Genomic DNA, 27,526 nt, shown 5'->3' with positions numbered 1-27,526 from the left:
TCTTCTTTCTATTGCAGGTAGTAAATAAATCCAGCCGCATCGGACAAATATATATTATAGGTCCCATAGGAACTATCGGGGAAAAAATTTAAAAGAAAGTATATCTTTGGTGTTCTTTAACATATACCTTTCCCAGCTGGATATAACATTTTTAAATTAGTTCTGAATTTCGAATTAAATTTTATCAAAATCGGACGACTATATCATATAGCTCCCATAGGAACAATCGGAAAATTAGTGGTAAAATAATATTAAAAAATTATATCTTCGGTGTTTTTTAACTTATAACCTCCTACACTTGGAAATAACATTTTTTATTTAATTATATTATATAGCTGCCATAGGAACAATCGGAAAATAAGTCGGAAAACATGAAATAAAAATTATATCTTTAGTGTTTTTTAACATATAACCTTATAGGCTTGAAAATAACATTTTTTAATTAATTTTGAATTTTTAATGAAATTTTATTAAAATCGGACGACTATATCACATAGGTGTCATATGAACGTATCATGGGAAATAATGTAAAACAAATTATAGCTTTCGGGCTTATTTTTTATAACTGCAAGGGTATACAAACTTCGGCTTGCCGAAGTTAACTTCCTTTCTTGTTTATTTAAAAAAAGTGTTAATTTGAACCGCTCTTCCGCGGTACTTCCCTTAGTAAATGTTTATATTTTATCGCAGAAAACGGAACGCACCCTCCTTTATTTGTATTTCGTCAACATACAAAGAATATTTAATATTATTAGGTTTGGTCAATACATAATTCGCATACATATGGGCAGTAAAAAATATATTAAAATATGCTTAGATTTGCTTAAGGGAAAAAATAATTACAATGCAAACCGAACTATTAAATAAAAATTGGCATTGCGCACGTGGAAATACTTAACCAATTTTTCAATCTAAACTCGTTTTATTACAGTGAGACGAATCTTGTAAGACAAAATACAAAGATAGCTATATTATTTTATATAAAATTATATTGATATCAAAAAAAAAAATTATTTCATTCTTTTTTTCAGACCATTTTTTTGACATCTATATGTTAGAGTAGTTTGATTTTTGTTAAGTTTAATACGAAATTCTTAAAAGTATAAAAAATTATATTCCCAATATTATAAGATAATATGTCAAAAAGCCGCAAAGCTATAATTTCTTTCATATTATTTTCCCACCCATTTTCCAATCGATCTTATGGCAGATATACGATATAGTCGTCCGATTTTGATAAAATTTAATTCAAAATTCAGAACTAATGTTCTGATCTAAGCTTAGAAAGGTATACATATGTTAAAAAAATCGATGATATAATTTTTTCCCCGATAGTTCCTATGGAAGCTGTAAGATATAGTTGTCCGATCCGGCTGGTTCCGACTTATATACTATCTGCAATAGAAAGAGTTTTGGGTACTTACTAAAGGGTACTTTTTTTAGTATACGTATAGTAAAAAAACGGTTTTTATATTATTAAGTAAATATTTCGAAATATCAAACGAGAAAGGAAGCTAGCGTCGACAAGCAACCGAAGTTTATATACCCGTGCAGGTCGTGCCCTTGGGAGCTTAGCTTAAGAAAGCTTAAAAATAATCACTAAAATATTAAAATGCAGTAAGATGTTGATTTAGTATCGTTTATTTAATGTTCGATTATTCCTATGACAGCTGATACTAGTATTTTTCGGTTCTGACAACAAATTCAGCTTGTTGCTTTTAAGTTATTAACTAATCTCGCAAAATGGTCGTCGGTCCCATAGTGCATCGGTAGCCACGAGAAACTGGTGTTGCTGATGCCGCCGGCTCGCTGACAGCAATTGCGCAATTGTTCGCTCATTTCGGCTGCCTCGTTTTTGGCGTGCCTTGGCTTTGTTAACCGACTCAGTCTCAAGAAAAGTTGCTGTTTTCAAGAGCAATTTCGCTTGGCTCGGAGATGGGGCCCGATCGGAGGAGACGGCGGTTGGACCGGGCTCGCGATGGGGCGGAACCGTCCGGGATTGGCGTCCAGCTATTGACTGGGTACGAGTGCTGGCTAAGTATCTCTAGCTGCGTTCGTTAATGCTGGCATCGTTGGTATTGCCGGATTTACCTTCGCTGTTGGCCGGCGCTCTGCTGCTGCCTCGACCGCTGCGCCGTCGGCCTCCAAACATATGTATACATAATAATTTTACTTTTTTCTGCTGTTTTCCAGCTGGCTGCTTTTTTACTTGCAAGCTAGCGTTTTTCATCCGCCGTCAGTTGTATTTCTGTTCGCGCTGCGATCTGTCGCACTGTGAAGTCGACACCGCCTTTGAGAAAACCCAACTTCAAACTCCATCATTCCGAGCACATCCTGTGTAGCGGAAAGGCTGAGCGCTTGCAACTGTTTGCAGCCACTTCGAGCTTCCACGAAAAGAAAAGTGAGTTTACTACGCAGCATTTGGAAGATGCGTAACACACTGCGGATGAGTGCTTTTCGCCAACTGTGGTTGATCAATGAGAGTTTCACCCGACTGTGTGTGAATAAGTGCGTTCAAGAATGTGGGCCTAAGGCCCTTGGTCGTTGATAAGACTCTCGAGAAATTCCCGGGAAACCCCTCCGTAGCTGCTGGGCGAGACTTGAGCGGTAGTCTTTAAGGCGTAGAACCAGTTTTTCCTTCTCGACTGCCCGACCTACCCCAAAGAAACTTATCTGGCTCTCCGTGACTCGAGTTACTCCGCACTCCAGTTGCGTACTCATCCGCACGATGACAGCATTTCACACTCATTTCACACTCATTTCACAAGTGCGTGGGCCTCCACAGAGACCAAGTGAAGCGGGGCAGTGGACCCTGTCAGGCCCACCAGCCTTTGACTCGGAGCAGAAAGTAAGAAGAGTTTCACTTTCAATTGCGACACCCAGGTCGGTGAAATGCGGAGGGGACGGTGGGGCGCAATGACTAACTCGGGTGATTAAAAGATGCTGGCTCAGAAGGCAAAACAATAATTTAGCGCTGGGCACCTCGGCGAGTGTGCCGTCTTCACAGTTTACGATCTCTGGGATTTCTCATTTCATTGCTCGGGGTCTGCGCAAAAAGTACGAATGTGGCTGAGTGAACAGCGGGCAAAAATCATGTTAGGTTTCTCAACTTCGGGTGGGAAATGTTAATCACAAAAAGTAAAAGTAAAGTATTTCGGGTCGAAGTAGCAGCGACGTAGCTTCGTTAACCACTGTTGCATTTGCATTTCGCACATGGCAGCGGCGACAGCAATTGCACCATCTGGTAGCCACAGAAACAATCACAATCGTCAATAAGAAAAGCCAGGCCGTTCAACTGCCTGCCGGAGTGCACTGAAAAAGAAAACAGAAAAATATTAGGTATTAAATAATTATAAAATCTCCGCTTACGAAATGACAGGTATTACCTTTAAACTACCCTTTGATTTGTTTAACTTTTTCTGGCAAACTCACAAAATACAGCATCTGATTTCTGATTTTTCTCTGTACCAATGCCACCGACCGCTTCGATTCAGTTACACTCAGATGGGGGAGCATGGGCGTGGCCGCTATTTAAATTCAGCCTTCGTTGTCCAAACTCCTCACAATGCACGACGCATTGGAAGCCAAGTTTAGCTTGATTGACACCTGACATGGGCCCAAAGAAGTTCATGGAAGCGCCAATTAAATTTCCCTTTCCTCGGCGGGCCGGAGGGAGGCACTCGCCGGGCCACAGCCCGTTGCTGTTGCTGGAAGCCCGTCATTAAGTGTGGGCCGACCATCGCACCTAATTTTGAATGCATAGGTCGTCGGAAGGCGAGTCCTTAGGAGTCGCAGCGATTGGTGCGCGCGATCAGCTAAGTTACCGGCTCTAATTTCCGACTATTCAAATCGAAGAAAATTATAATTGCAAGTTGCATTTCAACACTCGACCTCATACCGCGTTGCCGCTACAAGCGCTACTTACGACCATGTGACGGCGTTTCCGCAGCTCACTTATCGTCCCACATCTCTTGCGTGTCAGTGATGTAATCCTGAATGACCGAAAGTGACCGAAAGAGACGCGACGCACCAAAGCATTGTCACTGCACATGAGTGCCAGCGAGGAAAGAGGCCGATTCCGCTCTGTCCATCATTTACTCTTGGCGCACAATAGCTGCGGTTGCCTTTGCTTCAGATATTGCGGCAATGCAAATTCAAACTCGTTTTGAAGCCCTTGCAGCTTACTACCGCTGCGGTGCCACGACCATCAAACATGAGCTAAAAATCCCATTTACGCTCCTACCAAATCGGTTCCGCAAGCCGCCCCAAAACTGTGGCGTTTGATGCTGGATTAAAAATGTATTGGTTCAAAAACAACTTTACCACGCGGACTTGCCGCCCCCTCTCATAGACATCTATTTCTAAATCATTCCAAAAATAAAATTTGCCCAGCAGTCTAAACTACGTGGGTTCGACTGCTTCAGCAGTCAACTTAAATTTTTTTCGCTATGGTTTCACCTGCATTTCTTAAGTAGGTCTTAAACCCAGAAATTGTAAAACTTAAACAAGAGAGAACGCTATAGTCGAGTACCTCGACTTTTAGATACCCGTTACTCAGCCAGAAGGAGTGCGGGAGGGATGGAGATATGCCTGCAGCAAATCCGCTGAACGAAATCGTATTTTCCTAAAAAATAAAAAATGTTGGATTTGTATTTTGGCTGTTTGTGGGCGTGTCACCTTACTGAAGCAAACTTGCGCTGCGTAGGAAGCCCTGGAATCTGCATGCGAAATCCCTTCTCTGGATCTTTTAGTTTCCGAGATCTCAGTGTTCCTACGGACGGGTAGACAGACGGACATGGCTAGATCAACTCGGCTAGTGTTCGTTATCAAAAATATATATGCTTTATGGGGTCGGGGACGATTTGTTTAACTGCTACATACTTTCCGTGTGTAATGCCAATAATCATCACACACTTGTGGGAATTAGGTATGCACAACTTTTGGCACTTCACAAATGCCCATAGCGCGTCTAAAATTTTTAATATTTTGAAAAGGTGTAATTCGGATTTATTTAAAACTTAAAAGTAAGCGAGTAAATAGATGCTAGATGGCGTAAAGTCGGCAACAGGAGATTATAAGTTTTTAAACACCAAAGATACAATTTTTCAAAATTTGTTTTCCGATTATTCCTATGGGAGCTAAATAATATAATGGAAACGTTTCAGCCCGATAGCTTTAATTTGTTTTTAAATAATTATGTCATGTTTAAAAGTTAAAAAATATTATTTCCCAACAGTATAAGATAATATGTCGAAAAAGACCGAAGCATTACCTTGTTTCATATTTTTTCCATTAATTTTCTGATCGTTGCTAGTCGACCGATTTTAATCAAATTAAATTCGAAATTCAATCTTATTAAAAATGTAGGAGGTTATGTGTTAAAAAACACCAAAGATTTAATATTAAAAATCGTTTTCTGTAAGATAAAGTTGTCCTATCCGGCTGGTTATATACTACCTGCCAAAAAAAGGAGACTTGTGGGAGAGTTTCAGCCCGATAGATTTAAAACGGACAGACGGATGTCGCTAGATCGACTCTAGTCTAGTGATGCTTATCAGTAATACTTTACAATGGGGTCGGAAACGTCTCCTTTACTGCGTTGCATACAAATGTTGAAGCGTCGCTTTGCGCAATGGCTCTGTAAATAAATACAATTGTACATGTAAAATAAATGTAATCATTTTAAAAAATTCATTCATTTCAAAAAGTTCATAAAAAGGGTAAGTGTTGTTTCCCCAAAATCACACTTTATCTTTACAACGGCCAAGCAAAAAAGAAACAATTATCAGAAAAAAACATATTCCAAAAGGGAAATCCAGTCAACACGCCAGAAAACCTTTCTGAGTTCAAGCAAATTCGGACTAAATTTGGCAAAAGCTCCAAAAACACGCTCAAAATGTCGGCTTGATGGAAACTTAAACAAAAAAATTTCTGACTTAGACGTCTACACTTTTGATGCACAAATAAAATTATTATTAAAAATGTATTCGTTCGATACACTTAAAAGTCTTTGAGAAATAAGTATTTGATAGTTTTTTAAGAACTTGAAATATAAAAGTTGTTCTCCGATTTTTATTCCATTTTTTTTAGAAAAGCACAACTTATTGAGACTTGATTGTTAGAGAAGTATGTTGACAGTAATGTTTTCTTTATGTAAATTCTTAAGATTTTGCGATCCAGCGATTACACCTATTTTGGCGCGATTTGGGTGTGTGGACTGTAAGCTATGGTATTACCGTCACTTGGGGCAGTCGTCCGCGTCAAGTTGAAAGTGAAAGTCTTGCCGAGTGGAGCTCAACGATTTGGGTCGGCGAGCAGTTGCTTGGCCTACCACTTAGAGCTCTATTGTCAGTGCCAGTCCCTGTCGCAATTTTAATTTAAACGCGGTCGCGAACTTTGGCGCGCACATTTGCATTGAAAATTTAATTTTCAATTTACTTAATTAATATTTTTTCTTTGTGCTTGTCGGCTGATTTGTCTTTATTAGTTGCTTATTTGATTGCTGCCCGCGGGGTTGTGGCCATGCGTAACATAATGTCCAGCAAACAATCATAAAAATGATTAAATATGGAATAATTGTTCGTTGACTGCTGACAAAAATCGATTCCTATAAAGGAAAATAATCTCTCCTGTAAAACCAATCTAACAAAAGCACCTATTAACGTGGTAAATACCTAGTGACGACCGCACCTTTAGGAACAAAAGTTCTGATATCAACTTTTGTGACGAAAATGTATTCAATGATTTTCATTTTTCTAATTTTTTTACATTCGGCAAGGGCACATGGTTTAAAAAACGATTTAAATCCGAACTGAGGCAATACGTCATGCAAAAATAAAGAGTTCCTGTTGTCTTATAATTTTTCTTAGACGACGCAAAACGCCCAAATAGTATTCCTTATTAACATATTGGCCGGGTGGAAGGAATTCAGAGTGCACCACACCCCGAAAACAAGCACTAGGGTTGATACCCACATGTTTAAAAGTTTAACTGGTATTTTTGTTTAATGGGCATGTGCATGCCAAATATTGATAAATTCGGATAATGCTTCAAAAAGTAGGAGACAAATAAAATTTTTCCCGCGAGGGTGGGCCATCATAGATGGAAATATTGTAAAAGGAAATAAAAGATGTAAGAAATCATTATTAGGTTACTTGTTTGTAGTTCTTTTAATAGTAACAAAATAAAAAATGTCCCAATCTTCACTTGCACTTTCTTGTGTTAAAAAAAATGTATAACCTCTATATATATTTAAACGAATTCCGAAAGATAATATATCAATTCTTTTTGAATTTGTCTCATATAAATCTAAATAATATAGGTATTTAAATCTGTATTTTTTATTGCATATTTCTAGAAAAATATAAAATATTTGGTACTGTCATGCATTTAATGCATAGTCAAAGAATGTTGTTATCTCATGCACTGATGTTTTTCCAAGCTTGGTTTAGTTGGCGGATTCTTGAAACGACTTTTAGTTGAAGTCTCGCCTGACCTCGCCAACAAATACTATGGTTTATCTAGCCAAGTGTGATTCGCTTTGAGAAATCAATCTTCCATGAAGTGTTACAATTAAAAATAAACCTTTTCAGTTTTTTATAATACCTTTCTAAGTGCTAAAACTTTTCCTCATCAGTGCATACTCAGACCTTTGCATGATGTTAAAAGGAGGTCCTTGGGTACTTCTATTTTTACATAGGAATGATAACCCCCCGCGCCGCTACCATTGCATTTTGGCATTTTAAAATTAGATAATTGAAATAGCAATTTGAGATCACTGGACAGATAGAGGGGGAGACAAGAGAGACAACTTGTTTAAATTGCGCGAACACGAAATTGAACTTTGTGAAAATTCCTTCTCTTAAGTAAAAGTCCCATACAAACACGTTCCTTAGTATAGTATATAAGACGTTAAAGTTAAAACTCCCAAAATTTACACAATTTCTCTGATGGTAAGCCGCCATCAAATAAATAAATCTTATATGGATCTTTTTTTTTGTATAAATACTAATAAACAATACAATTTAATTCAAATGTATATTCTAGCATTAGAGTAGGCATAATACATTTGGATAACAAACTTGCTTTTTATAAAAAGCGATAAAAACTGAAATCCCATCTTTGTAAATCTTATAGTTTCTGTAATCACAGCAGTCACACAAAAATACGTTAATGACTAGACCGACTCGTGTATTGATCCTGATCCTGTTCCTGTTCTTCCTGGAAATAAATAAACAAATTTTCCTTTGTAAAAAAGCAGTTTGTTGAATTCAAAAATAAAATTTCCGCTGGAGATTAATTCAATGCCCTCAGGAAAAGTCGACGAAAGCGTCAATATCTCTACCACCAAACTGTTTTAGTGATTTCCGCATGCCAGAGTGGCAAACGAAAGTTGCAGTTTTAAATTGGTGTTTCGCTTTCTGAGCCCAACGCAACCACAAAAAACACGCAAATGCAGCAAAACTGCAGAAGCAGACACGGTTACCTGTTGTATTAGCCGCCCGTAACTAGTTTAATTACAAGCTGGCGGGAAAAACCTTGTTTTTTACATAGACAGTTCACATGAATTCATTTTTGTCAATGTCCTATTTGGTAAAATATCATTATTCTGTTCGAGCCACTTTATTTCACATTCGTCGCTCGCTGTAGGTCAATATAGAAAACATTAAGAAGACATAAATGCGGTCCTACGCGTCAAAAATATAGTCAAGGATAGGACCATTAAAATTTATTTATTTAATTTTAATCAAAACTTCTGATACAAAAGTTTGCAACGCAGTGAAGTAGACGTCTTTGACCCGTTAAGTTAGCAGTTTTTTTACAAACAGAACGGATTTCGCAAAAAATAGTTCTTTATATTTTCGTTTTTTTAGGATTTTATTGGGTTAAGAAGTAACAACGTTTATTTTTTATTTATTTAATTTATTATGTATTTCTTTTAGTTTAAAACATTGAAGTTACAAATCGTTATCTCCAGTTGTAGTTACCAGATTGACTTCATTTCTTTTGTATAAAATTCTCTGAAACCTCTACATTTTGTTAAATACAATCGGATAACTAAAGCTGGAGATATAAATCTTCACACAGAGCTTCTTTTTGAAATTTTGTGTGTTCACCTATTTACCGAATAGTATAGGTAAAAAAGTGGGGGGCAAATCAAAAATGCGACCCTGAAAAGTGTTTGGTCAGCATCACTAGGCGAGTCGATCTAGTCATGTCCGTATGAATGCCGAGATCTCGGAAACTATTACACATAGAAAGTTGAGATTTCGCATGCAGCAAACGACCATAACACTGAAGCCCGTCTAGCGCCCGTTCGCCAAAAAAGATTAAAGTCGAACCATTCAGCAAAAAGTTATATCCATATAATAATCAATACTTTGCAAGTGCAATTGATCACAAGCCTTTAATCATTTTTCTGGGTGTCGCTTTCGCTTATGTGTGTTAGTCATATAACCAGGTTTGCTGCAAGCACATCTCCATTCGTCTCACACTTCTTTTAGCTGAGTAACGCTAGTCAAGGCCATCAATTTTGCGTTTTCTCGTCTTTTTGTTCAATCTTTATCTATGAGATCTGTATACATTTGTATTTGAAAAACGAAATAGATTCTGAATTAAACTAAAAATGTGAGATATAAACATTATCTTATTTCTTATATCACTTCCATTCACAGCTAACGAAAGTTACCAGACGATGGCAATGTCACGCTGCGTGGGATGGCATGTTGTTATTGTTCTTACGGCTTGCTTGGCGGGCTGCGTATCTCTGTCGGAGTTTAGCGAAGGCCGTTTTCCCAGCGTAACTGGAAAGCCATCCCTGATTCGGACGGAGCTCCGCTTTGGCCGCAACCTGGATCCCTCTAATGTGCGAGTGGTGAATGTCAGGTCCAGCAAGGGCGACGATGTCGAGATTCTGGTGGGCAAGAACAGCCGCAAGGCGCGCGCTGAGGATGCTGCTGGCTCCTTCTTTGTGCGCAGCGCGAATGTCAAGCGGCCACTAATTCCACCATCAAGCAAGTCCAGTGGACGCCAGCTGAGCTTCGAACACAGCCCAGCTTTGCTAAAGCAAAATGAGCTGGCCCAGAAGATGGGTTCCTATCGGCAGCGCAAGGAGGAGGCGGAGCAGCGCCAAGCCAAACTTATTCAGCTGCAGCTGGCCAAGGCGCAGAGTAAAGCGGCGGAATACCAGGCCGTGCAGGAAGAACCCCGCAGGGCGCGTCAGTTAGTCACAGACGTGTCTTGGCAACCTGCTCCTGCCCCCGCCCAGTTTCCGACCTATTCCGTCTCACGCAAAAACCTATCTCTGCCGGCAGGACGCCAGTGGCAACCGTTCGGTGTTGACCCTGTGGATATACTTCCACGGGAGGACCGAGTGGCGCAGGGGGCTACGGTCAGCTTTCCCAGGGACATGGAGTTCGCTGCATCCGAGCTCCATGAGTACCGAGACAATAGAGCCTACGCTAGCAGCGGGACCAGTCATGGATACCGCCCTCAAAACCTTATTACCAAGCACAACTACAGCACATTGCCGCAGAAATCCAAGTACGTAACCTACACGCCGCACTCCGTGGTGGTGACGGCCAGCGCAGGAGTCGCCACCGCCACCCACACCCGACGTCCAGGGCAGATTGGAGGCTATGGGATGAGTGTGAGCCCACACTACAATCCCATCGGCCAGAGCACGCACAGCGTCGTGGACGGCCCTGCCGTGACGCTGATCGAGGGCATCAGAGTGCCGGACAGCGCCGAAGACAAGGTGAAGACCTGGCGCAATGCTCGCGTCCTGAACAACCAGTTGGTGCCATATCCAGAGGGTTACACGCCGCCAAGGGCTCAGATGCCCAGCTTCGACCGATAATTGCGTTGGTTGTGAACCAAAACTTCGGATGCTGCCGCACGGCTAATTATGTTTATTGTTTTGTTTATTGTTAAGCTATTTATAAAAGTTAAATTAAAGTTGTCAAGGAAGTCGTGTCGGTCTACCTCATAAAGTCATTGACGGTTAGTACGCGGAGGTCCGTTTTGCGCAGAAGTCGCGCACATGAAGGCGAGTCAAACGTCAGATAGACGACGTGCATCGGCACGGTCTGCATAAATCCGTTCTCGGAGAGGGTGTAGCGGTACGGCTTTAGCAGCTCCAGGTATACAAACACGGCTGGGCGCTTCACCTGTATGGTGATGCTCACGCTGTTGCGAATGACATCAGTGGTATTAAGACAGGTTCGGGAGGCAATCTCGTACTGCGGAGGTGGGTGATAGGTTAGGTTCTATGTCTAGCTTTCGCAGGGCTTTCTTACCTCTAGGTCGGGGTCTGCGATCCCAACGGCTGCGGCTATGCTGCTGGGGAAGAAGTAGGTCCTGGAGATCACTTCATGGCCACGACGCAGATGAAACTCCAGAAAGGAGTTGCTTCTCGTGAACTGCCCTTTGAGCAGATTAGAAATGGGAATGACCTTGTCGTACTGCACGCCATTGGGGCGAAGAGTAACCTCCCACGTGGTCGACTGGCGGGGCAGCAGCTGCGACCACACATGCACATTAGCCACGACACTGAGGTCCTGCGTGTCCACCTCCAGCAAATCGCAAATAAGAGAGATGTTTAGCGAGTCCGTGGACCTTTCGTAGAGAGCTACAATTGCAACTGGCGCTAAAAAATCGCGCGCCCAGTAATGAAGCAGCTGTGGTGGGGATACAGAGAAGAACATTTTTGTTAGCGAAAAGGCTAATAACAACCCGAAGTAACACTTCACTTTAAAGCCTTGACTTTCTCGTAACTGTTTTCCGGTTAACCAATCGTTAGATAGGAAAAAAATAAATAGGAGAGTGTAGGGTAAAAATTAAGTACAGAAATATAAGGATACCAATCCCATTTCATTTTACTACAGTATATGTTTGCTGAAAACGAATTATTATCCGATCGTTCCCATGGAAGCTAAGGAATAAGGTCGTCCGATTTTTCTTTTGATTTTAATTAAAATTGGGAATAATAAAAGAATTATATTCCTAAGAGTATAAGTAATATAGGTATGAAAACATCAACGTTTGGATTTTTTTTAAATTTTGAATTATAAAAGAATAATAATCTATGAGTATAAGTAAATAAATGTCTACAAGAAAAGAAGTTAGTTTCGGCAAGCCGAAGTTTGAATACCCTTGCAGTTATAAGAAATAATCAATTTTAAGGATTGTTGCTGACTTCAGTGTTTATTTTTAAATAAATTATAAATTTTATTAAATTGAATTCGATATTCTTAAAAATATAAAAAATTATATTCCCAATATTATAAGATAATATGACAAAAAGCCGCAAAGCTATAATTTTATCAAAATCGGACGACTTTATCATATAGCTGTCATAGGAAAGATCCAAAAATGGGAGGGAAAATAATATAAAACAAATTGTAGCTTGGGTGTTTTTTTTGACATATTATCTTATAATATTCGGAATATAATTCGTTAAATTAAGATTTGTTAAGTAAGAATTTCGAATTAATAATAATAATAATGGGACGACTCTAACATATAGCTGTTAAAAAAAAACGCCAGAGAAAAAATAAAAATTTTTTTTTTTTAATATCACTGAAGCCAGGAACAATCCTTAAACATTTCACATGGTGTTACTAACGTTGATTATTTCTTATAACTGCAAGGGTATACCAACTTCGGCTTGCCGAAGCTAACTTCCTTTTTTTGTTATACCCTTGCAGAGGGTATAATGATTTCAGTCAGAAGTTTGCAACGCTGTGAAGGAGACGTTTCCGACCCCATAAAGTATATAAATATTTTTGATCACTAAACGAGTCGATCTAGCCATGTCCGTCTGTCCGTCCGTTTCTACGCAATCTACTCTCTCAGTTTTAAAGCTATAGGGCTGAAACTTTCCCAAAAGTCTTCTTTCTATTGCAGGTAGTATATAAGTCGGAACCAAATTTAAAAAAATTATATCTTTCGTGTTTTTTAAGATATACCTTTCTAAGCTTGGATTTAACATTCTAAATTAGTTATGAATTTTAAATTAAATTATATCAAAATAGGACGACTATATCATATAGCTGCCATAGAAACAATCGGAAAATTAGTTGGAAAAAATAAAAAAAAATTTTGTTGTGCTTTTTAACTTAAATCCTTCTAAGTTTGGAAATTACATTTTTTAATTAGTTCGGAATTTTGAATTAAATTTTATCAAAATCGGACGACTATATCATATAGCTGTTATAGAAACGATCGGAAAATTGGTGGGAAAATATTATGAAACAAATTATATCTTTCGTGTTTTTCACATATAACCTTCTAAGCTTGGTAATAACATTTTAAAAAATTTTTAAAAATTTCAAATTCAATTTTATAAAAATCGGACTTCTCTAATATATAGAAGTCAAAAAAATGGTCTAAAAAAAGAATGAAATAATTTTTTTACATCCCCGATGATACCTTAAAAGTTTTTATTATTTTTACTCAAAAAAATTAATGAAAAATAAACATATCCCAAATATATAGTAAAAGTTTTATGTTGTATTTTTTAACCGTTCGTTGAAACAAAATAATAAAACAAGGAAGAACGCTATAGTCGAGTGCCTAGACTATCAGATACCCGTTACTTAGATTGAGGGAGAATAGTAAAATTGAGATATATAAGCAGCAAAGAAATATTGTAAAGCGCCCCCATACCGGCTATTTTGGTATATGTTGGGCGTGGCAAACATTTTTTTAGGCCAATCGAGCGTGACAGCTGTGGAAACCAGAGTTTTGGGCGGTTTGTGGGCGTGGCAGATTTTTTTTGGGTCAACCCCCTTAATTTAATATTATATATTTTTAATCTTATGTTGAAGAGTTATGGAATTACAGCTCACCTTCCAGTTGCCGTAGAAATCAATGCCGGACCAGGATGGCGCCACCCAGACGTCGTTTAGCTGCCAGTAAAGGGCACCCATGGTTTTGTGAGGGGTGTCTCGCAGGCTGCGGTACAATTCAGTTTCCACCTTGGTGGCCATGGCCTGAGCGATTTGGCTGAAGTATATCAGTGCGGTAGTATAGTTTTCATCTTCCGGTAAAGGGAGAGGGAGGTGTCTCTCCACCAATGCGATCACGGGAATATTTCCTAGCGGATGATGCTGGCGGTGTCTGATTAAAGCAAGTAGGTCGTCATCACCGTTCTTGCTGCGCTGCCAGGCGTACGATCCTGGGAAGCTCTGAAAGCCGTACTCACTGACAAATCGAGGACGCGGATAAGTTTCTGGGTCCCAGCCATCCTTTGTGTAGTCGTAAAAGTGTACTATGGGTGAGATCAGTTTTGAAGCATTGCTTTTTAACACAGGACTTCTTACCATCGCCATATTGATTGTCCTGAGGGTTGCTAGAAATATAATTTTCCTCTTCACTGGCTTTGCCATTGGACGGCGATGAGACTAGTGGTTGGGGTCGAGAGCTATGGGAGACTAGCTTCAATTCGTGAATTACATTGGCCAGGTAGAGCTCCCGGTAGTCGCTCTCAAAGCGATCTTTTTCAAACAGTGTTCCATACCAGTTCTGCACCAATGCAGCTTCGTTTTCATTGTTGGTTACGAAAATTGCCACGCTTGGATGGTGCGATATCCGTATGGCATTTTGCCGAACCTCCTCACGCACTGAAGACAGGAAATCGTCGCCAACCGGGTACATGGCACATGCAAACATCATATCTTGCCAAATTAGGATGCCCAGACTGTCGGCGAGCTGGTAGAAGTAGTCTGATTCGTAAACACCGCCTCCCCACACGCGCAGCATGTTCATATTCGCTTCCTTGGCGGATCTCAATAGGTGGCCAACTTCACATGACCAATAGAAATAAAAAATTTATAAAGAAAAGTTTTTTGCCTTTCAAAATACACAGGTACAAATGAATACAACTCTTTGGTAAATGTACGTGCGATCGTTGTGATCTCGAAAACTGTAAACTTGAGCTCAAAACAAGGAAGAACGGTATAGTCGAGTGCCTCGACTATCAGATACCAGTTACTCAGGGAGAAAATGAAAAATGGAGGTAATGTAAAGCGCCACCTACCCGCTATTTCGGTATATGTTAAGTTTTTATGGGCGGTAGACAGAATTGAACGTTTAAACAGTTTGTGGGCGTTAGATTGTGCGTTCTTGGGGGGTGCTACGCCCACTCTAACGCCCACAATCCGCAAAAACCTGTAGCCTACAGTTTTTATAAAAAAAATTAAATATATTTGTTTCATCAATACCGATTGACCCGAAAATAATTGCCACGCCCACTCTAATGTCCATAAGCCGACCAAAACTGTGTTGCCCACAGTCATCATGCCAGGAATTTTTTTTGCCAAAATGTATTTGTCTTATTAAAACCTTTCGATTGACCTAAAAAAATGTTTGACACGCCCACTTTTACTCCCTCAAATGGCTAAAACGCTTAAAACTATCTGCCGCCCACATAACATATACCGAAATAGCCGGTAGGTGGCGCTTTCCAATAACACTCAAATAACACGAAAGATAAAATTATTTCTATGGGAGCTACAAGATATAGTTGTCCGATCCGGCTAGTTCCGGCAATAGAAAGAAGACTTTTGGGAAAGTTTTAGCGCGATAGGTTTAAAACTGAGAGAATAGTTTGCGTAGAAACGATCCCAAAGTAAAGAAAATTACTGGCCAGATTATCGTCAGCTTTTTAACATACCACCTAAAACATCAAAATTATTCAAGAAAGTGGACGTAAAACTGTGAAACTTTCAATCAGTGTTGACACCTGACGTCCATACTAAAAAACTTGTGAAATTTAAAATGAAAATACCTGTGAAAGTTCATGTACGTCGGTGCAACTTAAGCTTTTTTCTCAGTGCATCCTCCCAGTCGTAAGTTCGGGAACGCATTTCAAAAACAAGTAGTTCTAGGTCGTATCTTTTTTACGCAAAACAAAACGCAAATTTCGTAAGGGAAATGGACGTTCTTTAATATAGTGCATCCACGCTCAAATGGGAATTCGGGAACGCATTTCCCAAGGAAAAAGTATGTGCCAGGTGCAATGCATTGCGGTGCCTTCTATATGTGCATTAATATGATGCATTCAAGTTTATTTTGCAGAGAAAAAGGAAAAATTAATCCTAAAAGTTGGGGATGGCTTAAAATCGTTTTTGTTTTGATTCATGTTCAGCGTGGTTTTCCTCGTCTTTTGTATTTTTAATTGTGAGAAACCCGTTTAAACCGTTTGTGGGCGTTAGAGTGGGCGTGGCATATTTTTTTCTACGAAATTTAGCTACTTTTAGCTTTTTGCCCGCCAAACTAGCGATTTTTTACAAAAGTGGTAGAAGAAAAGCTTTTTATAATAACCTTTAACATTGTCAAGAGATCTCAAAACACTAAAATAACGTTTTGGGACAAAATTATGGATTCGGCTAGTGATCCTGTTAAGAGTATATATACATTATGGGGTCGAAAACTGTTCCTCTTACCTTTTACATACTTTCTGACGAAAGTCTACTCTACCTTTTACTCTACGAGTAACGGTTATAAAAATTGGGTGCTGGTTGAGTTTTAGCTTTTTCTGCGTTTTTGGGAATTAGAGTGGGCTGGGCACCCTGCTGAACACAAACTTGCGCTGCGCAGTTCTGATCAACTTTATTTTCCCAAAAGTCGTAGAATACAAGTTTATTATGTGTTTATAGGCTTTTAAATTATGCCAAGATCGTAAGCTATGGATTTCAAGAAGTAATCGATATTGTTCAAGACGTTTTTAAAGAATTAAAAAGAAGATACAAATCCAAATAAAAAAAATGTTGCTCATAATTTTTAAACGCTGGAACTAAAACAATATACTAAGACAAATACCTTTCTATAGTAGTTCTCAAGTTACGCGTCTACGAAATTTAGCTACTTTAAGCTTTTTGCTCGCCAAACTAGCGAGTTTTTCCAAAAGTGGTAGAACAAAAGCATCTTCTATTAAGCTGTTTAACATTGCACTATGGGCATTTTTACAATTTTTTTTGTTGTTTTGCATTAAAAAAAAACTATTTCACCTGATTAAGAAAACCATCAGGATTCCAAACATAATTTTTAAACATTTTTAAATGTTGTTTTTTAGTACTTTTTTAACGAAGTTAAAAGATTGAGATCTGGTCACACCTTAAAGAAAAAAGTGCGCAAAAGTTGTCGATCCTTGCAGTTTCATAACTTAACAATTGTGAATCAAATAAAATCAGTTGAATATGGAATTAAAAGGTTATGGTAAGTCAAAAAAGTTATAAGCTCGAAATTTTTGTTATATGTGTTGTTTTGCCCAATATTTCAATATGTTGTTGCTGTGCTTTTATGTCCCAACTAAAAAATGTAGATGTGTGTTTTGTGGAATAAAAATAACAAGTTGACGAGGGTTAACGCAAGGTGGATGTTGAAACTTAACAACTGATATTATCTGAACCCAAAAACATAAAGCTCTTTTGCTCCTTTTTGTTCCATTTGGCAATAATTTGATATGATGCAGTTGCACTTGAGTTTTGACATTCAACGTTGCTTGATGTATGGAATGACAATAATCGGCTACAAGCTCCAGTATATAACTTTATAATGGAAAATATGGGCGAAATCGAGTTAAACGATGCTCAGTGCAAATTGATTAAACAAAAACTGAAGCAGTTTTTTGGTTTTTAAATCAGAAATTGGCGAAATGCAACAGAAACCTAAATCGCTGCAAATCAAAACATTCACAGTGGCCCGCGTCAAGTTTAAAAATTGGTGTAATGGAATAGGACGTGACCCATGTTAAACGTGGTCGAAAATTCTTGACGTATGCTGAGGCAGGACCAAGACTGAAACGAAAATAAGCATCTGAACTGGCCAAAGAAAACGAAAATTCGATGCAATTATTGTTGCATGCGGCTTCAGTCTCGGCAAAAAAACCAAACAAATCGATAGTGCACATTTGCTACGAAACGAAAATATTAGCGGAAATATAAAGAGCCCTAAGCAGAATGCTGTTATAAAAATAAGTCCTGATAAGGCCTTAGCCTTTTTAATAGAAAATGGGCTAACAAAACAGCAATACATTAACATTAAAGACATATCTAAACATGGATGCGATATCTATCCACCGTATTCTGCGCTTACTCAAATAAAATTAAAATGTAGACCCAAACAAATTTGTTATTCCGAAACAAAGGCAGAAGTATCGCTTCAAGATTTATTAAATCATACTGCTGACCGCATATTGGAAATTCAAGAAGTAATTTCTTAATTACACATTACGCAGAGTAAACTAATTGCCAGCTATGGGATTGATGGATCAACCAGGCAATGTGTATATAAACAGCGATTTAGCTCGGATAAGCCAGCCAGCTTTGATAATTCACTATTTGTAACGTCTATAATTCCCTTAAAATTAATAGCTACTCAAAGCAGAGTTATTTGTTTAAATCCTTCTCCGAAATCAGTAAGATTCTGCCGGCCCCTCAAAATGGAATTTATAACAGAAACCACTGAACTTATATTAAATGAAAAAAGCAATTTTAATTACCAGACAAAAAATCTTAAAGAGCATACCTATAATGCTGGTAATCAAGAGGTAGTGGTCAAATATGAAGTTCATTTGACATTAATCGATGGCAAGGTTTTAAACATTTTGACAAGCACTTTTTCATGCCAATCATGCCCGTTATGTGGTTCTAGGCCTAGCCAGCTCTTGAAAACAAGAGATTTCAGCTCAAAGAACTTTGAAGTTGTCTCAGAAAATCTGAAATATGAAGTGAGCCCTTTGCATGCGTGGTTTTTTTTGAATTTGTATTAAAATTATCGTATAGGCTTAACCTGAGAAAATGGAAAATATCTTGAAAGGGGCGTTAAAAAAGGCGTGGTCAAACTAACATAAAAAATATATATGAAATTCAATTACAATTAAATGTTGAAAGTTTTAATCGTCTGTTATAAATATTATTTAAGCTAGTTTGGCGCGAGAAATGCTTAAAGGAATTAGAAAGGTACTTTAAAATACTTACTTTTGTAACGCTTTTATAACATTATTTGTCCAAATATTTATTTCGTTTTTTTTTAGCTCTATCTGAATTCCTAAAAACGGCTCTAAAGATTTCATGTTTAACCGTAATGGTTCTTGAGATTCCTTAACTTTCGACAAACAATACGTAGTTGTAAAAGTTACGTTTTAAAGTTATTAAGCACCAAACCATTCATTAAGAGTTATAAAAGATTCATGTAATCGCCTCTGGGTGAATCTATAAGCAATTTTCCTGTGAACAATCTTTATTTTGAAAAAATACTTACTCTGTTCTTTCGTTTGCATTTCTGGCAGGATATGTGATGGTATATAGTTACTGCCTTTCATAAAAATTTCTACTCCATTGACTCTGAAAAGGAATGTGTTTCCTATTCCGTCTGGAGCGGGAACTTCGACCAATTCAAGAGTGCGAAAGCCCACTCGGAGGGACTTGTGCGACTTGGTCTTAGAGCGAACATCGGGCACCTCAGAGCCCAGCCACGCCTTCAGAGTGAAGTGAAGCGGATAAAGTTTCTGCCCACCGTAACCATTGGGCCACCAGGTAACGACTTTCTCCTGCAAAGCGAATGGAGGACATGTCACTGATATTCAGACAGTGCAGCGTTTTGTACCAGTATAAACAAAAACTAGTACTCACAATTGGCACGGCCTGATCAAACTCAATTACTGGCGTCGCACGACTGATGGTTTTCAATGCGATTCTGTCTACGACCACCGGATGGTCCAATAACTCGCTGCAGTTCGAAATGCCTATAAATAAGCGGTAAGAAATTCGGCTCAAGGTAACTTACACAGCGTATAAAGTAAGCCTTCCATTAAAGTCTGTTTCGCCCACAGCGTCCAGGTAGCAGCGAATATGCATGTTCCAATGGGAGCCATTGATGAGACTGACGTCCACATCCACGTCGCGTATTACGGCCACTTCGTAGATTTCCAGTTGCACTTCTTTCCAGATCCCAGCGGAGGGGGCAGCGGGGCCCCAGTCCCAGGAGAAACTTGCCTGCATCTTCCGCAACATGTTCATGTGGCATTCGCCATGGTAGCGCTCGATCGGACATTCCGGTGGAACGTTTTTTTTAACACTATTTAAATAATTAGCTTTCGCCAAGGCGGATAGTACGGGAGATTTGATCTCAACTTCCAGAAAGTTTTCTCCTTGGAGCAGGGAGCTCACTTCGTAGGAGTAGCGCACAAACATATTGTCCGTCCGTCCTAGCAGCTGGTGGTTGAGCCGTACTTCCGCTACAGCGTCAATGCCGTAAAATGTCAGATTGATGTGGCCGCGTTTGTAATGGAGGACGTCGACTGGGCCGATAAAAAAGAACTTTTTTAGAGAAAGAATTTTTAGCTTTAATCTAATGATCGAAACAAAAGGCTTGTGGAATTTGATACTGCATTTAATGAGAAGCAATGGTAGCTAAATTAACTTCATATGGCTAATTTGGGGTAATGAATATTATTCTTGTTTTAAGTCCATTAAGGTATTAAATGTAGAAATTACTGTTTTAAGTTTGAAAGAGGAGACGAACAAAGTAAGTAAAGTATTATATGACGAATATTTGGTCCAGGTTTTAGGCCGACACAAGACTTTTTTTTAAAGCGCGCTCAGTTCTAATGGAAGAATACAAATTTAATCTGAAATATATTGGTCTCGTCAATTGAACTTAAAAATGTTTGTAACGCCGAAAAATTTGTATTGCACTTACTATGGTATAGTGGGGGAGGATTGTTACTTAGGGCTCAATGATGGTTTGTGACATCAGCTAAATGCTTAACACCTCTTTTAAAATTCGTACCCAGTTCTGCGGTAAGGATAGTTTTAAAAAGATTTTGACATTTCTCAAATGCTTTGCAATTCACTTTAAAATGGTGCCAAAACAAGGCTTTTCAAATTTCCAAAACTGCAGACTGACACAAAGATGAAGAGCCCTAATTTCGAATTTTAATGAGATTAAGTCAATTTTCTTTGGCCCATATACTCATTATTTGTAAATCCTTGTAGGTACTGTAGTAGCGGTATTATTGGTTGGTATTGTGGGTTGGTATGGGCATTTTTTTGTGAACCTATTTAAAAATGAGGCATCAAAGCTAACCAGACATCAAAAGACGCTAAATGGGTAAAAGATAATTTAAATGATTCCAAAATGTACTTTATGTACTTTACAAGTTCAAATTATGAGTATATTTAACTTAAATATATTTAACTTTAAAAAAAATATTTATAGTTTTAGTAGTCTTCATTCCAGTTGGCTTCGTTGAGTTTAAATTATTTTATTTTAAAATAAAAAGCTCCAAGTTGATTTAAAATTTTTAAAATTTAAAATAATTATCTTTTCTTATGATTTTACAGTTTTTATTTCAAAAAAGCCTTTCCTCCGAAATGGTGTCAATGGCAAGTTACTATATTTTTTTCAAAAGTTTTTTTTAACTTTTCACATTTTCAAACGAAAACGAAATTTGATTAAAAAAATGTATTTTATATAAAACAAAATCCCAAAATATACAAGTGTGTATAACCCCTTAAAAATGTGCTGTAACAGGGTCTATGACGTCAGTGCAGTAGATAATATTCTTAATGTATATTTTCCTAAACTTCCCACGTAAGTCGACTCCAGCATTGTCCTTAAACAAGTAACATTGTTTGACATGTTATTTTAAACATGTTAGTTTTACCATAATTAAAAAAACTCAGTGGTTTAATCTTACATTGAAAGATATTGGAATAGGTCCAATTGTCATAGGCCAGATAACGCAATCCGATGTCGTTGTAAGAGTTCAGCACTTGAGGTGCGAATGCACTGTAAATTCCTGAAGGTAACGTTTGGTTGGCAATGGTCAGGGCTGTGAAGGGAGGTAAGATATACAAAACATATTTAAAATAAATCTGTCAGCATAAATAAATTTTCACAAAGGTACGGACTTTTTCTAAACCTTTCAGAAGTTTAATTGTTTGTTTTCCCATAAAGCTTATCTGACACACTTGAAATTAAATTCAAGATTATTGATAAACTACTTTTCGACAATTATAGAGAAAAAGGCTCTTGGCAATCAACTTTGTATCAATTGAACTTACATCTATTCTGATTTGTTATCGTCCAATTGCCAAGCTCTATTATTTCGACCTTATCACCGCGAACGCCGCAAAAAAAAAATACGCAAAGTAGTCCAACCAGAATTGCGCCGCTGGCGCCACCACCGTGGAAACTGTATCCGTACCGGAACTTCATCTTGCAATTAGTGCCGTCCAAATTTAATGGCCCCATTATAAAGATAACTCCCTTCTTTAATTAGGTATGTCACAAACGTAAAGAGCGTTCACTAATGCGAAGAGTGGTTCCGCCGGCTGACAAACCGCAAATGTGTGGCTTTATACCGATCGCTGGAGCACAAAGTGAGAGTAAGTGGTGTCACTCTCGCAGAGCCTGAGAGAGAAAACGCATCGATAACGAACAAAATTCATTGTCACGCTCTAAACACAACAGCTGATGCAAAAAGTTATAGGTGAAAGATAAATATAGGGGCTAAAGCTCTTTAAGTTACTGTATGTGTGCACATCGTATGTATATTTTACAGATACAGAAAAAATTCTTTCGTTCCCATCTGAGTTGTTAGTAAAATACATCGACATTTTTTTGTAGGATTAATAGGTTTGTTAGATTAGGGCGTTAACGACCAAAAAAGAGTTTGTCACGTAATTCTGTGCAAATGTGAAAATTAAAGAAAAAAAAAAAATACACAATATTGCCAGTTTAGCGGGAAAACAGCTGCAAATAGCTACATTTTGAACTTGCGAACTACTGAGGCTTTAGACTTGTGCTATATGTCGTAAGAAAGGTATTTAATAGGTATTTACGCATCATTTGTATATAGTGACGACCGCAGCTTCAACAAACAAAAGTTCTGATATCATTTACTAAATAAATTCAATTTCTAAATTGATCTCATTCTGCAAGAGAACAACACCACAAACGGTGGTACTTCGACAAATGTCATTAGAAAGGCTTACTAGTATTTTAATTACCTTTCCTACTACATATAGCACATGTAGCTATACTTACGGGTCTAAGCGTTTTATAGCTGTTTTTCCGCCAAACTAGCAAGTATTTTGAAAAATAGGATAACTATGGTTTTTATTTTAAGCTGTTTCACAACATATTAAATTTCCAGGACCCTAAGATAGAGTTTGAATACGCTCAAAAAGTTCAAGGCTCTTTTGTTGATTTCTATTATTAAAAGAGGGCAATCTCAAGAGCTGTCTTTAAAGCTGTTTTCTAGAAATAAAAATAGATTAAAAAAAATCGAAACAAAAACACTTTTGTTCGTAATTTTTAAACTTTGGTATTTAGACAAATTATGTTGGAAAGGCGTATAAAACATATAAAATTACAGTTCTAACGACGCAGAGCCCCAGCCTGTAGCTTCAGTATGTCGCAAGTTAAGGATGTTGAACAACGTATAGAGTTTTCAGGACAAACTGAGAAGCTAATGAACTGACTGAACAAAACTTTCTTAGCCTTATAACTTTTAAACGGATAATTTTATTTACCACAAATGCGTCATTCGGAGCGTGTTTTAATTGACAATGCAACTAGCGTAATATCAAGGGGTATTTTCCCCACCTGCCCCAGGAGATGAAATTTTCTAAATAATAAGCACTTTTTTCACCACTTTTTCATCAAAACCAATTGATTCTCTTTAGGTCTTGGTATGTATTCCTTTAATTTTTGTGCAATACCTATAATTGACGTATTAATCGTAATAATAGGACGACCACAGTAGATTTTTATAAAAAAATAGAATACGTTTACTTTGCTGGGTCGGAAGCGTTTCCCTTTAACAGCAACGTACTTTGCAACGAATTTAATTGTAAACATAGTGGAAAGCTATAGTCGATGGCATTGATAAATTAATATTTCATAAATGCGCCAAGACGAACTATAATTTGAGCCCCAATAATGTTGGATCACAATAAAACAATTTTTGTTTAGCGTTTTTTATATCCGTAACTCGTAGAGTAAAAGGGTATATTAGATTCGTCGGAAAGTATGTAACAGGTAAAAGGAAGCGTTTCCGTTAAAGTATAAATATTCTTAATCAGGATCACTAGCAGAGTCTATCTAGCCATGTCCATCCGTCTGTCTGTCCGTATGAACGCTGACAACATGCAGATTCCTGCGCAGCGCATGTTTGTTTCAGCACAGTTCCACGCCAACACTTATGATAGAAACAAAATTTTAACTTAAATGTGTTTGTCTTATCAATACATATGTATGTACTGACCTAAAAAATGTGCCACGCCCACTCTAATGCCCACAAACGGCTTAAACACTTAAAAAATTATCCTCGATGGCGAATACTAAGAAAAGCGGTCCAGGAAATAACCATTTTTGCTTCCTTACGATAAGGGCTGATACCTTGGAAACTACAAAAGCCAGAAAGTTGAGATTTCTATTGCAGTTTTTAAGAGGTTCTTGTGCAGCACAATTTTTTTTATCACGTTGCTATACCCACTCTAACATCATGCAACCCAATAAATACAACACACACCAACAATTTTGGAATGCCAACATGTATAACTTTATATATACTATCTAATGTATTATGTGACTTCGTTATATTCGTTTATAGAATTGAAATAAACATATATCTAAATGACTTATATCCGCTAATTGTTTGGCTTCGGTTTACCGGCCAAATCGCATGTGGCCATAGTCATCGAACTGATCATCCCCTCCCCTTTTGCCAAACCTCATGTGGCCGTAGTCGTCAAATCGCTTAGCTTTTGTGCGATCGACATCATTATCCACCAGGAGGTCCATTTCAACCGGCATCAATGGGCGGGATATGAGAGGCACTCTTCGTCCGAAACTAAACGTTTTCTGGTTTCGTCTGTCGCCGTATCGGGAGAACAATGGGCCAGCTATGTTTGCATTGGTTTGATCCGCTTCCACTCCCAATTCCTGTAGTCGCTGCTCCTGTTTTGCGATTTCCAGGCTAGTTGTCTGGGCTGGGACTGGCACCACCACAAGGAGACAAAAAGCCAAAGCCCAGAGTGGCATTACCAGAGCAAAGATGTGCGTGCAGCTCCTGAGTCCCATTCTCGACTTTTCCGTTGGCAGACTGGATACCGCAACGATGGTGCTTCCTTTTTATATGTTCGGCTGACGTGGCTCTCTCACTCGGCTGCTTAATATTCCGTTACAGCGATTGACAAGGCTTGAGAGCTTCGAGTTATTCAGGTAACTTAAATTAAATTTACCCAAGGGTATTGACTTTTGATTGACTTGATTGATTAAATTAGCTTTGACTCTAGAAATATTGAGTTCGATGGAATGCCAATAAATGTGGTATGATGAGCAGCCGTAAGAAACTCACTCCATTAACAGCCTTTTAAAATAACCTTAAACGTTGACTTACTTCTGCTTTCAAAAAGAGAGTTGAAATAAAAAATACTGCGGAATTTAATTTAAACAAGAAAGGAAGTTAATTTCGGCAAGCCAAAGTTTGTATAACCTTGCAGTTATAGATAATAATCAATAATTTTATTAAATTGAATTCGAAATTCTTAAAAATAAAAAAATGTATATTCCCAATATTATCAGATAATATGTCAAAAAGCCCCAAAGCTATAATTTGTTTCATATTATTTCCCACCAATTATCCGATCGTTCCTATGACAGCTATATGACATCGTCGTCCGATTGTAATAAAATTAAATTCGAAATTCAGAACTAATTAAAAAATGTTATTTTCAAGCTTATAAGGTTATATGAAATTCAAAATCATTTCCAAGTTATTTCCAAGCGTAGGAGGTTATACGTTAAAAAACACTGAAGATATAATTTTTCAATATTATTTTACCACTAATTTTCCGATTGTTCCTATGGGAGCTATATGATATAGTCGTCCGATTTTGAAAAAATTTAATTCGAAATTCAGACCTAATTTAAAATTGTCCAAGCTTATTTTATACATTATAATTTTGTTTACATTTTTTCCCCGATAGTTTCTATGGGAGCTAAAATATATAGTTGTCCGATCCGGTTGGTTCCGACTTATATCCTAACTGCAATAGAAAGAAGACTTTTGGGAAAGTTTCAGCCCGATAGCTTTAAAACTGAGAGACTAGTTTGCGTAGAAACGGACGGACAAACAGACGGACATGGCTAGATCGACTCGTCTTATGACGCTGATCAAGACACCGGACAACAAAATATAATTTTCAAAAAGGGCTTGGGGCTACGAACAGTAAAATCTGTTTTTATTGACGCAATGACCGGTTATTTACAAACCGAGTACCTTTTTCGGCCATATTTTTTGACTTGAATGAAACGTTTTTTAAGTATACTATTCGGAAAACAAAATTTTGCTGAAATGTTGTTTATAACTTTTAGAAATTTGCAAACAAATCAAAAAAAAACTCTGCCGATCTATGTATCCAGCTGTAGTTTCCGATTGCACAAAATCCTTTGTATAACATCTTCCGAAACGTCTAATTTTTAAATGAATTAAAAAACACAAACTTTTTTTTGTTTTAAATAAAAAGCAAATTGTGCTTCTTGTCCTCTCTTACTGAAAGCTTATGACAATAAAAAATTATTTAGAGCGAGCGAGAGGCACTCTTAAATGACGCGGCAACATACACGCTTAAAGCATCTAACAAGAGTGAGTGAAAAGAACTACTTGCCTCGACGTGCGTAAGTAGTAGAATTCAGAGGTCTTGTTAAAAACAATCAAATAATTTACTGCTTTTTGTAAAAATGTAACCTTAAAAATATCCAACCAAAAAAATCATTTTTTTTCGGCCAAGTTTTACAATTTGTTTGATTTGTAATTAATGGTTCGTGCTAATAATATCTAAAAACGTAGTTTCTTATCCTAATGGCGGTAAAACTCGACTGAAATATAAAACCTTTATTGTTTCAACCATTGTTTGTAGTACCCTGTAGGGGTTATATAGTATGTAACAGTTGGCACAAAGTGCTTCTGACCTATGTATATTCTTAATCAGGATTCACTAGCCGGAAAATTAGTGGTAAAATATTATTGAAAAATTATATCTTCGGCGTTTTTTAACATCCTACGCTTGAAAATAACATTTTTTAATTAGTTCTGAATTTCGAATTAAATTTTATTAAAATCGGATGACTATATCATATAGCTGTCATAGGAACGATCGGATAATTGGTGGAAAATAATGTAAAACAAATTATAGCTTTGAGGTTTTTTGACATATTATCTTATAATATTAGGAATATACATTTTTATATTTTTAGGAATTTCGAATTCGTCTTGTGACGCTGATCAAGAATATATATACTTTATGGGGTCGGAAACATCTCCTTCACTGCGTTGCAAACTTCTGACTGAAATCATTATACCCTCCGCTAGGATATAAAAACACCAATGGTATAATTTTTTTTTCTAATTTTTTTTATCATTCTTCTAGAAGCTATACAGCACAAAAAAATAATCATTAGTAGTCCCCGGTTTAGAAGGCAATGTAATCCTATTGAGTTTTAAAAC

At 37.6% G+C, this 27,526-nt stretch overlaps 3 protein-coding genes across 8 annotated transcripts; 1 reads left to right on the top strand and 2 right to left on the bottom strand.

Annotated features, from left to right (window-relative positions):
- Positions 1-1,665: 1,665 nt before the first annotated feature.
- On the top strand, positions 1,666-10,968 carry LOC108024977 (uncharacterized). 5 transcript variants are annotated; one of them, XM_017095221.3, is made up of 3 exons: positions 1,666-2,021; positions 2,194-2,401; positions 9,675-10,968. In XM_017095221.3, the coding sequence occupies exon 3, from the start codon at positions 9,695-9,697 to the stop codon at positions 10,856-10,858; it is 1,164 nt and encodes a 387-aa protein (XP_016950710.1). In that variant the 5' UTR covers positions 1,666-2,021; positions 2,194-2,401; positions 9,675-9,694; the 3' UTR covers positions 10,859-10,968. The 5 variants fall into 5 exon arrangements, with proteins under 5 accessions (XP_016950710.1, XP_050745355.1, XP_050745354.1 ...); XM_050889398.1 differs by lacking the exon at positions 2,194-2,401 and having other exon boundaries at positions 2,002-2,021; XM_050889397.1 differs by lacking the exons at positions 1,666-2,021; positions 2,194-2,401 and adding an exon at positions 3,315-3,339.
- LOC108024975 (beta-mannosidase) lies at positions 10,882-22,374 on the bottom strand. 2 transcript variants are annotated; one of them, XM_050889345.1, is made up of 9 exons: positions 22,217-22,374; positions 21,707-21,841; positions 19,792-20,305; positions 19,638-19,734; positions 19,267-19,555; positions 14,325-14,804; positions 13,851-14,272; positions 11,298-11,678; positions 10,882-11,240 (listed from the first exon to the last, which is right to left on the bottom strand). In XM_050889345.1, the coding sequence occupies exons 3-9, from the start codon at positions 20,196-20,198 to the stop codon at positions 10,980-10,982; spliced, it is 2,337 nt and encodes a 778-aa protein (XP_050745302.1). In that variant the 5' UTR covers positions 20,199-20,305; positions 21,707-21,841; positions 22,217-22,374; the 3' UTR covers positions 10,882-10,979. The 2 variants fall into 2 exon arrangements, with proteins under 2 accessions (XP_050745302.1, XP_016950707.1); XM_017095218.3 differs by having other exon boundaries at positions 22,074-22,373.
- Positions 22,375-24,553: 2,179 nt separating this feature from the next.
- Positions 24,554-25,106, bottom strand: LOC108024978 (drosulfakinins). Its single transcript, XM_017095224.3, has one exon. The coding sequence runs from the start codon at positions 25,096-25,098 to the stop codon at positions 24,685-24,687; it is 414 nt and encodes a 137-aa protein (XP_016950713.1). The 5' UTR covers positions 25,099-25,106; the 3' UTR covers positions 24,554-24,684.
- Positions 25,107-27,526: the final 2,420 nt, after the last annotated feature.

Source organism: Drosophila biarmipes, chromosome 3R (assembly GCF_025231255.1).
Source record: "Drosophila biarmipes strain raj3 chromosome 3R, RU_DBia_V1.1, whole genome shotgun sequence".
Lineage (NCBI taxonomy): Eukaryota > Metazoa > Arthropoda > Insecta > Diptera > Drosophilidae > Drosophila > Drosophila biarmipes.
The sequence above is the reverse complement of the archived record's forward strand: the minus strand, read 5'-3'. Positions and strand labels throughout refer to the sequence as shown.